Source organism: Brachyhypopomus gauderio, chromosome 14 (assembly GCF_052324685.1).
Source record: "Brachyhypopomus gauderio isolate BG-103 chromosome 14, BGAUD_0.2, whole genome shotgun sequence".
NCBI classification, from domain to species: domain Eukaryota; kingdom Metazoa; phylum Chordata; class Actinopteri; order Gymnotiformes; family Hypopomidae; genus Brachyhypopomus; species Brachyhypopomus gauderio.
The window spans coordinates 16,488,639-16,505,679 of record NC_135224.1 but is presented as its reverse complement, the minus strand read 5'-3'; the positions used below and the strand labels follow the sequence as shown (position 1 = coordinate 16,505,679).

General features: G+C 42.6%; 1 protein-coding gene across 16 annotated transcripts in view; it reads right to left on the bottom strand.

Annotated features, from left to right (window-relative positions):
• Positions 1-17,041, bottom strand: part of ank2b (ankyrin 2b, neuronal) — a 126,875-nt gene that overhangs the window by 28,157 nt on the left and 81,677 nt on the right. For 11 of the 16 annotated variants that reach the window (XM_076973546.1, XM_076973545.1, XM_076973555.1 and 8 more), the window contains 26 exons: positions 14,481-14,579; positions 14,098-14,295; positions 13,842-13,940; positions 13,467-13,565; positions 13,270-13,368; positions 12,562-12,759; positions 11,230-11,328; positions 10,441-10,539; positions 10,098-10,295; positions 9,197-9,295; positions 8,832-8,930; positions 8,644-8,742; positions 8,425-8,523; positions 8,250-8,322; positions 6,348-6,486; positions 5,879-5,954; positions 5,654-5,751; positions 5,057-5,092; positions 3,786-4,010; positions 2,974-3,072; positions 1,887-2,041; positions 1,450-1,661; positions 957-1,161; positions 744-840; positions 427-655; positions 41-166 (listed from right to left, as the gene is read on the bottom strand). In XM_076973546.1, the coding sequence (XP_076829661.1) occupies positions 41-166; positions 427-655; positions 744-840; positions 957-1,161; positions 1,450-1,661; positions 1,887-2,041; positions 2,974-3,072; positions 3,786-4,010; positions 5,057-5,092; positions 5,654-5,751; positions 5,879-5,954; positions 6,348-6,486; positions 8,250-8,322; positions 8,425-8,523; positions 8,644-8,742; positions 8,832-8,930; positions 9,197-9,295; positions 10,098-10,295; positions 10,441-10,539; positions 11,230-11,328; positions 12,562-12,759; positions 13,270-13,368; positions 13,467-13,565; positions 13,842-13,940; positions 14,098-14,295; positions 14,481-14,579 (3,354 nt within the window). The remainder of the gene's footprint in view (positions 1-40; positions 167-426; positions 656-743; positions 841-956; positions 1,162-1,449; positions 1,662-1,886; positions 2,042-2,973; positions 3,073-3,785; positions 4,011-5,056; positions 5,093-5,653; positions 5,752-5,878; positions 5,955-6,347; positions 6,487-8,249; positions 8,323-8,424; positions 8,524-8,643; positions 8,743-8,831; positions 8,931-9,196; positions 9,296-10,097; positions 10,296-10,440; positions 10,540-11,229; positions 11,329-12,561; positions 12,760-13,269; positions 13,369-13,466; positions 13,566-13,841; positions 13,941-14,097; positions 14,296-14,480; positions 14,580-17,041) is intronic. The other 5 variants (XM_076973548.1, XM_076973556.1, XM_076973554.1 and 2 more) reach the window with 3 other exon arrangements.

Here is a 17,041-nt window from a genome sequence, read left to right as displayed (position 1 = left end):
TTGTGAGAACAGGATGATGAGTGCATGGCAGTTACCTCACCTTTATAAAGAGGGCAAGTCTGTTTTCTTTGAAGGCAAAGAAACTGAAGAGATGATGCTGACCACTCTTGGTAAGAGGGACTAGATTTCCAAAGCAGTCTGCATATATTGGTTTTCCTTCTAGTACCTACAAACAGACAGCACAGGATTTATCTTGGAATACAAAGTTTTCTCACCTTAGTGGGTGCTTATTTTACAATATATTGGATGCTACAAAACCCCTGCTTGCTTTCATTGGAATATGAAGTTTCCCAGTGAAGAAAGTGCCCCAAGTAAAGAAATAACCCCAGACAAAACACACAAAAGACGGAGCACCACAGTAACATGGCTTTTCTAATCTTTTAGCCAATAGGTTCTTGTGAGTATTTGAACAAATCAAACACACACCTCCACATCTCGACTGCGAGCCACCTCTGTGAAGTTCTCCTGCTGCTCCAGAGTTTTATCGATCTTGTCGTCAGTCATACAGAAGCAGCGCAGGCGTGCCTCTATGGGGTCGTGTGTTTTGGCAAATATGACAAATTTAGCCATGTATGGAACACAGATGATCTCCCGATACACCTGTGTGGCAAAGTTCACCGACTCCTGGGCCTGCCGACAGTCTATGAGCCAGAACCTGAGCAGCAGAAGAACAGAATGGTGGATATGGAAAATAAACACCATATTCAGAGTGACTCACAAGTTTCAGAGTCACAGTGACCTACCTTGCAGACACATTTGTGGTAAATGACACACAGTCATTTACAAAAGTTAAAGGCGTGGTTCCTGTGATATCCTCCCACTGAGCTGGTGTGGTTCCACCTGGTTATACACAGAGCAGTATAAGCTAACCTAGTATTTTTTAACTCTTACTTTGTCAGAAAGTTAATGAATCTGTGTTCATTTGTGCATGCGCAAGTGTATGTGAATTCCCTCACCTGTGATGCTGCACAAAAGTCGAAGTGTTGGTGTATCTCCTCCAAAACCATTGAGTATGGAGTCGGTGGAACTCTTAGGGACAGGAATGGTCATGGTAATGGGTTTATGGAACTTCCTCCTACGGGGCTCCAACGTGACTATAGGACTGAATGTAGCTTTGTTTCCTAAAATCTTCCTCACCATGTCCATGTTCACAGGCTGAGCCTGATTGAGAAAGAGAGGTAAGTAAATGAATAACTACTCTGGCAGGCTATTTGAAATGTATTATAGATAACATTTCTCTTTACAAATCTGGGAAATATTGCTTTCCTGAAATGAAATCAGAAACTGACTGAAATAATACTTTCAAAGTTTTACTAGCTGAGAAGTGAAGACCACCTGCGATGATTTCAACCTCTGTTTTCTTTGATTCAAACTACATGGTCAAAGCCTCTCAATGTAAACAAATTGTGTGATTACACACAGTCATAAAAAGCATAATTTAGCAGTTACCTGTAAACCGACTCTTATGCGTTTTGTGAGCGCTCCTTCGGGGAAGACAGCCTGAACCTGTGGCACCACGGTGCTGCTCAAGATCCCACCCTCTGGTCCAATCAAATTACTGTCCTGTTTGATCCGTGACACCACCGCAAAGTACTGTGGGAAGTCCCGAGTTATTATGCGACAAATCCGCTTCTTGTCCAGCTCCTCTGGAGTATCCAGGTCTGATAAAATGGGACAATGGCATGGAAAACAATACTGAGATGTTAAGTTAGCTATGAAAAATATGTAGAGCAAAACAAAACAAAACAAAAAAGACAGCAAGGATCTTAACAAAGAGGAATTCATGGCTATTTACATTACACATAGTACATTATTAGTATATATAGAACACAATTATAAAATCTATTTAACTAGAAAGTGGCTGCATGCTGAGATGGGGCTCTCACCCTCGTCCGTGCCATTGAGGATCTGGTTGAGCTCCTCTTCGGTGTGTTCACAGTGATGCTCCTTCCAGCTTTCTCCTGTCTCACTGCGCAGGATCACCAGTTCCCTCTCCTTCCCCCTCAGAGCAGCAAAGTGGGGGATCTCCACAATCACTGGTCTGAAGGCCAGCACAACCAATGGGGTTTCATTCAAACAGAACTACACACATGACCTGTGAAGAACTTGCCGAGATTTATGTGCATCCTGCACACTGCAGGAGTGTTTCAGTGTGTTCGTGTGAGAGAAGTCATGCTACACAGAAGGACCACCCGAAAATGACACAATAAGTCACCAACATTTACATAAACATTGAAAGCTAACCATAGGAGCTTAAGGCCATTGGAACTAATTTAAAAAATGTCAGAATGGTGTGTTTAAAATTGCGCTCATGCCAAGATATCATTTATGCTTAAAAACGATTTTGTCATCATGACATGTCCAAACGTGTTGAAACTACATGGAATTTTTCACAAAAGTGCAGTTTTGCTTCATTTTTGCTTGGGTCATCTGCAGCTTTATCCAGAGCAAGTTAATTTGCTATAAACAACATTTATTAAAAATAATTTATTGTATACAGAAAAAAGGGATGTCTGATAGTGTTTAATCCCAAATTGTTTACTGGATATTTTGTTTGACTTCAAAATATCCAGAATAAGCAGAAGACTTTACAAGTGTAAATAGGTCTAGGATGAAAAGGGCACCTGTGGTATGCAGGAATGGTTATGTATATTTTGGTGTGGTTTTACACGAACATTTACCTTTCAAACAGCACAAAGGTGCTATTTCAAATGTATGTTTAAAATGCTTGTCACAGTTTGAATCAGCTCCCACAACAGCTTTTATAACAAATTTAGACAACTCATGATGCAAGGCAAATACATGAAATGCAAACCCACAACAGTAAATCCAAAAATACACTACCACAGCCAACTATCAACACACTCACGGAGTCATGGACGAGAGCAGAAAGGGGGGACAAAAAAACGAGAGGAAGAGAAGGAGGGATATGGGACCAGCATCCATGGATTGTTTCATATGTGTCACTCCTACCCCAGGAATTTGGTCCCTGGTGGCCCCAGCTGAAGGATGCGGCTAACCAAACTCTCACCCTCATTCAGAGGGGGCGGAGCAGTGGGGAGATGGAGTTTACTGCCATCCAATAGCAGCAGTGGAAAAAGAGAGCACAGATGACAAACAGTTTGGGGGTCCTCATCTTCAGTGACAGTGTTTATCGAAGCCTTCCTGAACGTGGGTTAAAGCTAGCCCACATACATAAATATATATTTTTTATCATTGTATTGAATTGTGTAGTAGTTGTTGTTGCGAATGGTTCTACTGTATGCTTCATTATAATAGAGTAGAAGAGAAACTTTTACTTTTAATCTAGAGGGGAAAAAATCTAGTTATTTGGTTAACTAAAATAAACATATCAAATCAATCATGGAGCCTTTTCATAAGGGGGAGTTTGGCTTTGCGAAATGGTTAATCAACATTCGCATTTGTCCTTAATGCAAGCTGTGAAGCAACGAAAAGTCTTGGGTGTTACTGCGAGAGTGACTGGTTAAGCGCAGACAAGCGAGAGAAGCTTTGTTTTTACAGAGAGCAAAGAAGAAGTGAGCATTGAGATTTTACGCATTAAATAACAAGAAGGACTTGACATTACATAATAAAAAACGTAATTTCCATTTATGTCATATAATTGTCTATCATAGTCATTCATCCTACCATTTAAAGTACATCAATCTGTAACTCGGAACAATAAAAGCATAAAAGTGTTGTCAGGTTACATGTTGTAGGGTTACCGTTAGCTGTCTATGTTAGCTGATGTTTTTTTCAGTTACTCTAGAATCAGAAAAGCTTACCCAAGAAACTGGGCTCCGGAGGGCCCGACCTCAATCAGTCTGCTGGCCAGTCCCTCCCCCTCCACCATGGGCGGCATGGTGGCGAGGCGGTGGCGCTTCACCAGGCGACAGGTGACCCGGGTGGGGGCGCCGCACTTCCTGGGCGGGATGACGATGCGCAGGCCGTTGTGTCGGCACCCTCGCATGGCCCCGCCTCGAGCGTCCACCATGAAGCTGACGAGAAAGCTGAAAGCCAGGGACAAACGTTGCATCAGCACGCGCAGGAAGACAAAATGGCCGACGTGCATGAGCGTGAGCAGATGGGTCATTGTATGGGCGGACGAACGACCAACACAGGTAGCTTCCCGTTTCTTTATTGTTTTTCGTCCGCATGCAAACACACGCAGCTGCGCACACGGTGTGAATGTTGGTGGGGGTCAATTCTGCAGGATACATCCAGAGGCATAATACGTGTAAAGTGTTACAATGAAACACGCAACAGCAGACAGCAGAAACACTCCAGCATGCTTGAGATGTAATGAGACACCTTCAGGATTATCAAGATGGCACAGCCTTTTAGGCAACATAAAACACATTTTACAAAAAGCACAACAGTCACAAAAGGGAACAGAAGTGCAATGACATTATGGCATGTAAACGTCCTGGAATGTGAATGGTTTGTAAAGCATTCAATACTTAACAAATGTTATGAAATGCTTTCAAGTCCCACATTAATAACTGTGTTATAACTAGATAATTATTTATTATGATTTTAAGATTCTTCAACATCCAGTTGCAACAATGCATTCAACAAAAGTCTAATAAAACTGGGTGCATCTGTGGGCGTAAGCAGCTGCACATTAGTGTTATCTACTTTATGAACTTCAACATAACACAGTACATTTATGGGAAGGCTACAAAACTGGTGTTGAACATCTTGACCACACTGGCACCCAACATGAGGTGTCAAGAAAGCAAAACCGACATCAGATTTGTTAGTGGGTTTCTAGTGCAGGATGCATGTTGGTGAGATGACACATGTTTTCACTGTCATGTAGTGACTTTAACCTGCAGTGCTTTTGGGCAGCTCAGATGCTGATATGTTTAAGACATTATGCACATTTTATGTTCTGAATTTACAGCCAGTTATGTTGCAAAAAGGCTTCTGTCGTTCTGTGTATCTGAATGACAGCCGAGAGGCAGAGCAGGTATGACAGAGGTCCTATACGGAATGCACACTGAAAAAGGAGGGGACGGGGTCAGAAGTTATATGTCAAAGTGCGGCCGGTCACCTGCTGTTGTCATGGTGATGGCACGGAGAGGAACGGCTGGAGACAGAATAAAATAGCCATCAGAGTGTTAGAAGAAGAAAGAAATAAAGCAGAAATGAAAAGAGACCAGGAACCTAAGAATGACACCAGAAAAACTAAGAGAAATAGAACTTCAACAAGAACTGGGAAAAATTATGAAAGCTGGCCATGACTTATGAAAGCATGGCCATTATGATTTGAAGCACACAAATGTAAAAATCTAGATTAAAAATTTTACTAATTCCCTATCCAACATTATGGAAAACATGACTGTAAATATTTGCCAAGTCAGTAATGCAGGTGATATTTAAAGAACAAAATGTACCTTAAAACAGAACAATCATTTTTGACAGTTACTTTCTATTATGTACAAGATCAACTAGATACAATTAAAATAAACAAATGAGAATGTCTGTCAAAATGCATTTTGTTCAGTTTAATTTTCCATCTTCAAACTATCAAGGATCAATGACAATGCACCAAAAGGTCATGACCTTATTTTCATTAAAAAAATAAATAAATGCCAAGCTGGGAAAGATTGTGAGTGTTATCGTGATCGTGGGGAAGTATGGTCCTTACCCGGAGTGGGCGGGACTTGAGGACAGTGCTACGTTGTCCAGGTTGTCTGTTGCCCAGCTCAGTCTGTACGAGTCCATCTCATTAGCGAGAGATGATGTCTATGAACCGTAAGTGTGACAGTTATTATGTATTCTTAATGCGTTGTCTGCATTAGTCACTTTCAACAGGTGACTATGTTGTGATTTCATGGTTAGAAAGCACATCAGGGGTCTTAGTCTCGTTTACCTGGTAACTGCGGATCGTGTCGTCATGCTTTGGAGAGTAATATCCATGACGAGGGGACGTGTAGGATCTGTCCATGCTGGAAAGACAAACGAAAGAGCCAATCAGGTGGCGGCGCCTGCTTGGGGTGCTTGGGCAAACGCAGGAGGTTTCACAGTTCAAATGCAGCGGCATGCCGCCCTCGTACCTTTGCATTCGACTGCGTGAGCATAGCAGGAAACGCAGAGCGAGAGGATAGTGGGAAAAGTCAGAACCATGCTAACTGAACCAGCCACCTTGTGTAATTTTGAACTTTAGCAAAAAGCAATTGTTCGTATTATGCATTACTTAATAAGGTAGAATTAGGTGAAATGATGGAGAAAAATGGTATCATTATTCATGATTATATCGAACTGCATCAAAGTCGCCTTTTTGGATTACTGTGCATGGTTACATGTTTCCTGTGCTTGTCTGTTTCGATCTGCAAAGGTACCTGTCTGATCGGCCTTCCAGGCTGAAACGGAGGTAGTTCATGCCGTCCAAGTACTGGCCAGGCATGGAGTCATCTCCCAGCTCCCTCAGGTCCTCCACCCGCAGGTACTCCCCTCCGTCACATGTCATGGTGTCATCGCCTGGGACCACACGCGGAAAATGACTTTATCTGAAGGTCTTCACAAGGCACTGTGGTCATGGGTTGGCATATGAGTTCTCATATACAAAGCCATAGAAGGTACAATACACTCCATGCACACCCACACACACACACACACACACACACACACACACACACACACACACACACACACACACACACACACACACACACATAAATACGCTAAAGCATCGAATATGTGCTCTAAAGCCTTAGGCATTATGACACCGATGTCCTACCATGAACGCATGAACGCTGTGCTACCACAGGCACATGCACACACACACTGCAAAACACTAAAAAGAAAAGCACACATTCTCTGTTTTACCATTGAACAAATCCTGAATTAATCATCAAAGCCTCTAGGACTGATGTAGCACACTACGTGGCTTATAGTGTATGGCTGCAGCAGCTGAGTCCAGAGATCAACTGGAAAAATAACAGTGCTGCTGTCGCCATGTATGACCACTAGGGGCAGTACTTCTAAAACTGGGAGAAAGCATACAGGGAATACTAACAGGAAATACATAACATACTGTAGTCTGATAGTGGGCTTCTCCTGTCAATAGCATACAGACAGTAGCTGCCTAGAGAGTAGAACAATAATGATGTTTATAAAAGAAAAAGCGTACGTCACTGTATGGCACCGTCTACGTCTAGGTATGTTTACATGTCTTCTTCGGCCCTCCTGGATTTTATTCAGAATTTAGCCTTTCTTTAGTAGTATCTTGCGAGTACTTGTATTTTATCTGAAATCCTAGATTTCAGACTGAAACCTAATGTATACCCTCATGACCATTTGAACAAATAGATAGATCATTCAAACATGCAGACACACCCTCACTCTGGTCAGTTCAACACATATCAGGCATGTATTATACATCTGTTTGTATTATAATATTTCAACATCATTTACAATAATAATAACTTTTTGTGGGGTTAAATAATAGATATCTTCCCAAATTGTGTAAGCCTCAGAACAATTACTTCAAGCTTTTTGAAAGGTAACAGTGATGAAATGACATGGATGGATGTGGCATGGTAGCTGGACACAAACACTCAACGTGGACTGTAGCATCTTCCCTGGTCATAACTTACTTTGTTTTGAATGGGGTGGTCAGCTGTGAATTTTTTTTTTTGTGGAGTTTGTGTATCGTGACATTGTTGCAGTTTTGGCCATATTGATCCTCTGACTTTAGCATTCAACTATAAGATCAAATCCTTTAGAGACCCTTCTGCCCTGTTTCATTGTGTGCTTTAAAATGTGACACAAGCCAATAAGTCAATTAATCAACTTTAATATATTAATTATTTCTATGCTACTCATGCATATAATTGCTCTTTAGCATCATACTTTCATTTTTTTAATTAAACGAGACAAGTTTTCAAACATAAGTCAAAACCTCAAATCAGTGCTTTTATAACTCGCGTACATCACATGCTTGTTATACCACAGCATGGCACTCAGTTTAAAAAGAAAAAAAGCCATAACCCTCAAGCAAACACAGCAACCAAACATGTCCACAGTAACACCATGTACCTTCATCGAACGAGTCATCAGATATAGCGCCGTCAGGAGCCTCCACTAGCACTATGTGGCATTTCACATTGGTAACACTCATGAAAATGTGAGGCATTTTTAAGACTCTCCTTTTAAAAGGATAATACAATGAGCTGCTGTTTTTATTGCCAGTTTGGAAAAATGTAGGTAGTACTCAGTGATTGGCTGACGGTGAAACTCACCTTCCTCGTCGGACACATCGAGGACTTCAGTCATGGTCTCTGGCACGTTGAGCTTGTGTTTCTCAGTCACCGTCTGTGCAGGAACCAAATCGTCCCATTAGCGCACACACGGGAACCGTAATGCACTGGGAAATAATGTTTATAAGACCACATGCACATTTTGAGTAAGACTTACTGTTGTAGTGGTGATGACCTCTTCTGTAACCACTCGCAGTGTATCGACCACTGAGATATAACCAAGGCGACGGGCTATCGCAAGAGGTGTGTTTCCATTCTGCAATGCAAACGATGCAAAGTAAAAGGCATGGCTTGGGTTATAGATGCTTTCTGCTCTGTGTGTGTGTGTGTGTGTGTGTGTGTGTGTGTGTGTGTGTGGCGTGCGTGGTCCACTTACAACAGTGGTGGCATTGGGTTTAGCTCCATACTGCAACAGGACGTTGATAATATGTGTGTTTCCCTGTTGGGCAGCTTGGTGAAGGGGTGTGTATCCATTCTTCAGCCAGAGAACACAAAGAATCTGCCTTCAGAATACATCACTGGAATTTACTGTGGTTTCTAATTATTATTATATGACTAATGTACCTTCGTTTTGGCATTGACACTGGCATTGCACTTCAAAAGGAAGTTCACCATCTTGGCATTTCCGTAGTGACAGGCAACGATTAGCGGTGTGTAACCCAACTAGAAGAGAGAAGATTCATCACGCTACTCCAAAGCTTCTAAATTAAGCTACATGAAAATGTAGATAATTCAACATGAAAGTTGATGGTGAAGCTGAATTAAAAAATCCCAGTGTAAATAAGTTTGCTAAAAAACACAAAATGTGAGCTATAGTTACTCTTAACGCAGACCCCAGACTGTCTGACATTGAGTGACTTGCCTCCTTGTCACCAGATTCAACATGATTTTGCTGAGTTACTACAGTACAGGTGCTGGAATTCCCTTACTTTGGTTTGCTGGTCCAGATTGGCACCGTGTTTAGCTAAGATCTCAGCCACACCCACTTTGTCTTCCTGAGCAGCGAGATGCAGAGCAGTAAGTCCACTCTGCAAAGGACAAAAATACAGTGAAGGATAGGACCAGTTCATTGTAACATTCAAATGAATGACATTACAGTATTGTCTAGATTGCACACCAAACACTAGTTTGCAGAAAACACCCAAGGGACACAAAAAGTAAGACACAAAGAACACAAAAAGTAAGTTCGTTTTTGACAGATGAAAAAACGAAAAAATAACTACATAATCATCTACGTAAACATACTTAGTGCTGGGGATATTGAGCTTAAAGTATCTCAAAGTATATCTGTCACGGTACAGCCCCGGGCCCCTCCCTTTGGGCCTGTGTATGTCTATGTCCATATATGTACTCCCCATGGGTGTGGTTGTTCGTGTACGTGTTCACACGTCTCGTTAAGTCTAATGAGTTACACATGGTGTTTGTTCTGTATCAAGTATATATTGTATGAGTTAGTCCTGTCCTGTGCTTGTCTTTGTGAGTCCCTTATATGTTTCACGTTGCGTGTGTGACTAGCGTTGTTTCCCTAGTCACTTATACTGAATGAACTCAGCTATTTGTTGGACACTTGTCTCTTAGATCCTCAAACTCTCGCCTATTACAATATTACACAAGAGTCTTGTCTATTCTCAGTATCATCATCACTATCTCCATATAAAGTTTAGGATTATTTATACGCGCTTCAGAGTAAAATTCTGTCAAATTCAGAACAGGCCTCTTGAGTGACTTGAGTGAGAGTTTATTCATATATAATTGAATGGCCCCACAGCTAGCTTTAAGAGCTTAAGAGCTTGTTTTGTCATTAGAAAGGTGATGGTTATATCCTGCCACCTTAGTGGGTGTGTTGACGTGAGCTCCCTTCTCTAGCAGGAGGGCAGCCATGTCGCTGTTGCCTTCCTGGGCCGCCAGGTGAAGTGGGCTCACTCCCTGCTTGGTCAGGACACCGGCCTCCGCCCCAAACCTCAGCAGGGTGCCCGCAACCTCCATCTGGTTCTTCTTCGCTGCTATATGAAGGGGGGTGTACCCATTCTAGGCACAGGAGGAGACGGCAGGTGGTTAAGGGTGCCATGGAGCAAGAAACAGTTGAGCAGAGTCGGCGATGACGGAATGCTAGAAGTAGTTTTTCTGAAGGAGCACAAGCTTTCAGCAGAAGCGTGTGACGGAAGGGTCTCACCTTGGCTGTGGCGTGGGGAGATGCCCCTTTGTCCAAAAGCAGGAGCGCCACCTTCTGGTTATCATAATGCACAGCGACATGGAGAGGTGTGAGACCATTCTGTAAGGACGAGGGTCAGTGGGAGATGGTTTAGGAAGGATTGTTAGGGTAGCAAAGGCAGTAAATAAAACACACACACACACACACACACAAAGGAGTATATAAGAAAGCTGTGTTAGGGAATGTTAACATGTTATTGTTTGTTGGTAAAAGGTTATTATTTAGATTAAAGTGCAAGCTGGGCAGGAATCATTATCTGGCTCCTTATTAAAGAAAAGAAACAGAAATACCGGTTGTTTTATTTATTTTTTTATAAAAAGATCTTGTTATCATCAAATAAAACTATGCTTACCGGTGCTCTTGCAGTCAACATAGCCTCTACGTATTTCTTTTAAACAACATTCCAAGAAAGTCTATGAATTAGGCTCTACAAACTACGCATAGTATCAGCTCGTAGCCTCTTTCATAGTAAGCATGAATGTCATGCTGGAATTTTCAAATTTCATTTAAAGACAGATTTTACTTATAGTGCATGAAAATTGCTTTTAAGCATTTATCCAGGAGCACCAACAGTGTAATCAAATGAGAAATGGCTTTACATTCATTTTTAAGGTCTTAGTAGGTCTGTAGTCCTGAGCATCAGCACTTCACTGTACTTTTGCATAACTTAACGTTCCATTCTTGGAAGTGCAGGGCTACCTGATTGGTGCATGTCGTGGTGCGGCTAGCCTGACGCTTGAGCCTGCTTACCTTCCCCAGGGAGTCTGGTGGGGCGCGACGCTGCAAGAGAAGCTTGGCTACATCCAGGCTTCCGTACTTAGACGCCACGTGCAAGGGAGTGAACCCTTTCTGCAAAGAGGAAAAGGACGACCTGCTGATTTGAATGAATGCAGCTTGTGTGTTTTCGAGTTTTTCTGTATAATGGATTTCAAAGTCTAAGCATGTACTGCAGGTTTGCTCAGAACGGACGGCAAATTGCTTCAATGACAATATCAATATCAGTTGTTATTAAATATTCAGGTGCTTGCCGCATCACTATGTACTGGAGCATAAGCTACATCTGAATTGCACAGAGCTAGACATTTTTATCCACATAAGCAATCTACCAGAAATAAAATTAAAGTGCTGATGCAACATCATGCAATTACAGTGAATTGCCATTCTGCTGTGAAACTGCTGCGCAAACCACAGGACAAGCTCTATGAAACATACAGCAGGGGGAGCTAGTGAGACAGGCATGAATAGGCGTGTCTTCCCATTTGGTCACATGACTATGTTCAGCACACAGTCCAAGCAGAAAAGCAGGTTGTCTCCATAACATCAGCCTTCACTACATCAGAAACGGCAGTGCACCTTAATCACATCAGGGACAGTGTCTCATTTCTTCAGCAATCCAGCAGTTTATTCAATTTGTTAGCTGAAGTGCCTGAAGTGCCTGAAGTGCCTGAATTTCAATAAACTGATCCAATAAACCCAGATACACATTATTAGGAGTGGGTAAAATATATATATATAATATATATATATATATATATTAGTGCTGTCAATTCCAGGTGCCGCGATTAAAAGTCCTCACCAGGATTTTGCTCAAGCTTGCTAGATTTTCTAATTAGCAATCCAGGTAAAATTAGTGGAATCAACACAATCCAGGAAGCCTGAGCAAAATCCTGGTGAGGACTTTTAATCGCGGCACCTGGAATTGACAGCACTAATATATATATATATATATATATATATATATATATATATATATATATACTGTATATATATGGCAATGACATCTATCCATCTATCCTATCTCTTTATAATATATTCTGAGCCTTAAAGAAAGGTTATGCACCCATTTGGAAAATTTATGTTTCTGAGGTAGCTCTCAGTCTTCCTTTACACTTGACAACAAAGATTACATTTCAAACCTGAGCATTTCTCCGCTAATCAAACTTACACCAGCCCAGACGGACATGCCATTCTTGCCATTATTCACACTGCCTCGTTGCCAATCAGATGTCACAATTCCCCAGGCCAAGCTCCGCCCCAGGCCCCCTGCAACTGGCTGTGCCTGTCTGCCTGCCTCTCACTCACCTTGGTGGGCAGGGAGTGGGCGGCACCGGCCTCGAGCAGCACCGACGCCACGTCCAGCTGGCCCTCGCGGGCCGAGATGTGCAGGGGTGTGTAGCCGCTGCCCGTGGCCGCGTCTGGGTGAGCCATGTGCTGCAGCAACAGCTGGACAATCTCCGTCTTGCCCAGGCGTGAGGCGATGTGGAGCGGGGTCTGTTCCTCCTGGCCAGAAAAGGACGTGGGACAGAGGAAGTCAGTCTCACAGCCATATGTGAACGCTGGTAGTGGTAATAAAATATATGTAGTAGAAACTCATGGATGTGTAAAATCCTTTGAAAAGGACTTATGAATCACTTATGTGACTTATGTCGCTGAGGGCCTAGTGCCTTCAGGATGTTAGCCAGCTCTGCAGAGCAGAACCTTATTGAACTTATTACTGTCCTTTCCTGATGTGTGTTTCTGAGGTGTGTTGGTGAAAGAGGTTGTGCTCCACATGGTTTGATACAATCCCAGGAAGCACAAGGTTGAAGAGTCCTGGGTGGATAGCCCTGGTTTACATACCACCACACTGAGGCCTTCCTGTCTGAGATCTACTTGTGTGGCATTTACTTTGGAAAATTTGTGTGTAGAAATGGCACTACAATTGTAGTAAAATGTATTTACATGTATTAAGGAGCTAGAACTGTGTAGCTGGGATCATGGTAAAGTGTGTGTGTGTGTAGTGTCTCCTACTCTGGCTCGTGCGTCCACCATGGCTCCGTTTCTTAGCAGACAGCGCACCACCTCCACCTGGCCTGCTCGAGCAGCCATATGTAAAGCAGTCTCTCCACGCTTTGATCAAAGAAATACACACATTAGACACATACACACACACTCGCTCACACAAACATTTGCACCCACTGTCCCATGTTAACATCAGCAGTACTCACTATGTTGCTGACATCAGGGGAGGCTCCATTCTGCAGCAGCAGGAGAACTATGTTGAGGTGGCCCATGAACGCTGCCACGTGTATAGGGGTGAGACCAGACTGGGAATGGGAAAACAAAGTGTGTCATAAGAGAAAAAAAAATCAGACATACAAAAAAGTGTATGTGCATGTGTGTTTGTGGGGTTTGTGTAAATGTATATATGGGGACATCATGTTACCACAGTTACCTTCTGGGGACAAAAGACTTAATGGGGACAAAAGTCTTATTCCCTGCATTATGTAATAATAATGTAATTACATGAGGAGTGTGTGTGTATGTGTATGAGTGGGGGAGTGAGAGAGAGAGAGAGAGAGAGAGAGAGAGGGTGTGGCTACCTCGGTAACCGCCTGGATGGAAGCCCCATACTTGACCAGCAGCTCCATCACCTTCACTCTATTCTTCTTACAGGCAATATGTAGTGGTGTGAAGCCATTCTGGAGGACACAGAGATGACATGCCAAAGAAATATAGTATATTCTGAAGTCAGAGCCGCTACTACATAAATTCATAGAGAATAGGCATTCTTATTCCCATGTGTTTTTAATGACACCTTCAGTCAACAGTAAAGAGTGAAGAGTGAAGAGTGGTTACCAGGGCACGAGCATTAGGGTTGGCTCGCTTGTCCAGCAGAAGTTTGGTGACCCTGTAGTGGCCGCAGTGGGCGGCTACATGGAGGGCAGTCAGGTAGTCCAGGGTGACATCATCCACGGGGGCCTTGTGATGCAATAGGTGTTTGACACACTCAACATGGTCGCCCTGCGCTGCCATATGCAGAGGGGAGAGACCATTCTGGAGGGAAGGAGAAGAGAGGAAAAGAGTTTGAGGAAGACAGCTTCTAGTGAAACTACAGGCACCAATCTGATCTGAGGGAGTGTGATCTCGCGTGTGTGTGTGTGTGTGTGTGTGTGTGTGTGTGTGTGTGTGTGTGTGTGTGTGTGTGTGTGTGTGTGTGTGTGTGTGATGGGGCGATCTACCTTGGTTCTGGCTAGAATGGGGGCTCCTCTCTCCAACAAGAGCTCCACTGCTGTGTCATGCCCACTTCTCGCTGCACAGTGGAGAGGTGTGAGGCCATCCTGTTGAGAACACACACACACACAGTTCAAATAAATGTTGGACTTGAGCCACTAGCATCCACATATTCACACACACACACACACACACACACACACACACACACACACACACACACACACACACACACACACACACACACACACACACACACACACAAAAGCACCCAGGGTATGCCATGCCCTTGCCCTCTCTCTTCAGTGTCATGTAAAAATAAATAGGTTTCTCGAATGCATTTGGTCCCACAACTGTATCATGTGTTCAGTGAGTGAGGTTTTCTTGTTGTTTTATGTGTTTTCTATGATTTTTTACTTTACCTTATGGTATGTGGATTATTTGTGGATTATTTGTGTGTATATTCAATTAAATAAGATAGCTTGTCAAAATTCTCAGCTACCATTATCAAATACACATATGCTCCTAAACCATATCCCCCCCACACACACACAAACACACACACACACACACACACACACACACACACACACACACACAGTCATACAGTCATGTAAACACCCGCTGTAAGATTCTTTACTATGTCCCTCTTTCTATCTTTCATACACACACACACACACACACACACACACACACACACACACACACACACACACACACACACACACACACACACACACACACACACACACACACACACACACACTCTAGAAGGTCCTTTCCTCCTGTCTCCTCTCAGTCTTCTACTGCAGTACTGCAGCATAGTGCGTCAGTGCTGGAGCTACTTAAGCCACTGCTGCTGAAGAAAGTATACTGGTCATGTGGGGTGTGTTTGTGTGTGTGTGTGTGTGTGTGTGTGTGTGTGTGTGTGTGTGTGTGTGTGTGTGTGTGTGTGTGTGTGTGTGTGTGTGTGTGTGACAGAGAGAGGAAGGTGGGGGACAATAGGTCATGCACACTGCAGGCGGGACACTGCAGAAGAGAGATCAAAACAAAACCAGCTGGCCCTTAAGCATGATTCAGTGTTAAGCAGGAAATACAGTTATACTGTGCTCTTATGCCGTAAAACCTTCCTCAACAATAACGATCAGTTTGACAAAGTAACTGCAATTCGGTTTTATAAAAGTCTGCCAAAACTGATGCAGAGCACAATCACCTGGGGACAGAGTGACCTTTACACTTTAACCTGAGTCACTCTACGCAACACAGTCCATTCAAAATTAGACAGCGATTGGATTTGGCTAGATTGACCCAATTATGTAGCTCACTGATTATGATATGAAATGACGTCTGTATGGTGTTTTTCCTGCACTTACTGCGTGTTCTCCATCTGTCTGGACAGGGCATGATGGGAAATGGAGTTTGAAGCTGCAGAGCTGCGAGGCAGCATGACAATGCCAAGTGATACGAGAGCAAAGCTATGTAATAATCATAGTTCTGTTTGAATATTGAGTTCTTGATTAAACACAATTTCAAGTGACCATTCAAAACTGGACATTTGATTGCTCAGTTGTTTCTTGGCCTGCTTCTGTCATTGTATCTTTACTTCACATGTGTGACAAAAGGTCTGGAGTTGGTTCCACTTGTGGCATTTATATCCATCTGTTTCAGTAAAGCAGGCCATCAGAAGTAACTGTTATTGCCACTATAATGGGGCCAAACAAATCATGTACATCAAAGACAAATATTAGATTTCTTTAATTTGTAGTGGAGAAGGAACATGCTGACCAGCTTAGCTACAGCAAAAATGTCCAGAAGTAGACAACTGAAGAATGCTTTCTACTGTTGAACAGATCAAGAACTCTATCCCATACATAGATGCAGAAGTGTAAAAGACTACCATAAGAAGAGCACATCAGCATGACAACAAGATAGAAACCGCTCTCAAGAACACAGAAGCAAGGTTACAGTTATCTAAAAATGACATAAAAGGTGCACAGAGTTCTGGGACAAAGTGTTATGGTTTTATGAGATGAAGATTAATCTGTATTGGAGTGATAGAATGAGGGAAGTGTGAGAGGAAAAAAGGAACAGAAGGAATGCAAGGAACACATGGTTCAAACCGGAACAGGGACAAAAACTGAAACGTTCACCTGACCTGAATCCTAAGGGGCACCTATTTCACTTACTTCACTTGAGGAACTTAAATCAGTCACGTTCCAGGCCTTGCCAACCATGACCAATAGAGATACCCAGCATCCAGGAACACTTGCTTTTACACTGTATACAGTGTTTTGTTGTTTTATAAGTGTACTTTACAAATACTGTACTTCATGCAAGTAGAAAATTTGGAACAATGAATGGATTTATTTTTAGACCTAAAAATATCACTTCTATCTGCAGTGCCATGACAGGAGGGGAAACCCAATCTAGCATTAAGAAATTTCCAGGCAGTAACTACAGTGAACAGTGCTGAAAGTGTAGAGGTAATCAACACTGCAATGTAGTAGTGTAAGATATAAATAAACAGTACGCATGTATATATACTATATAATGAATACATACACAAACA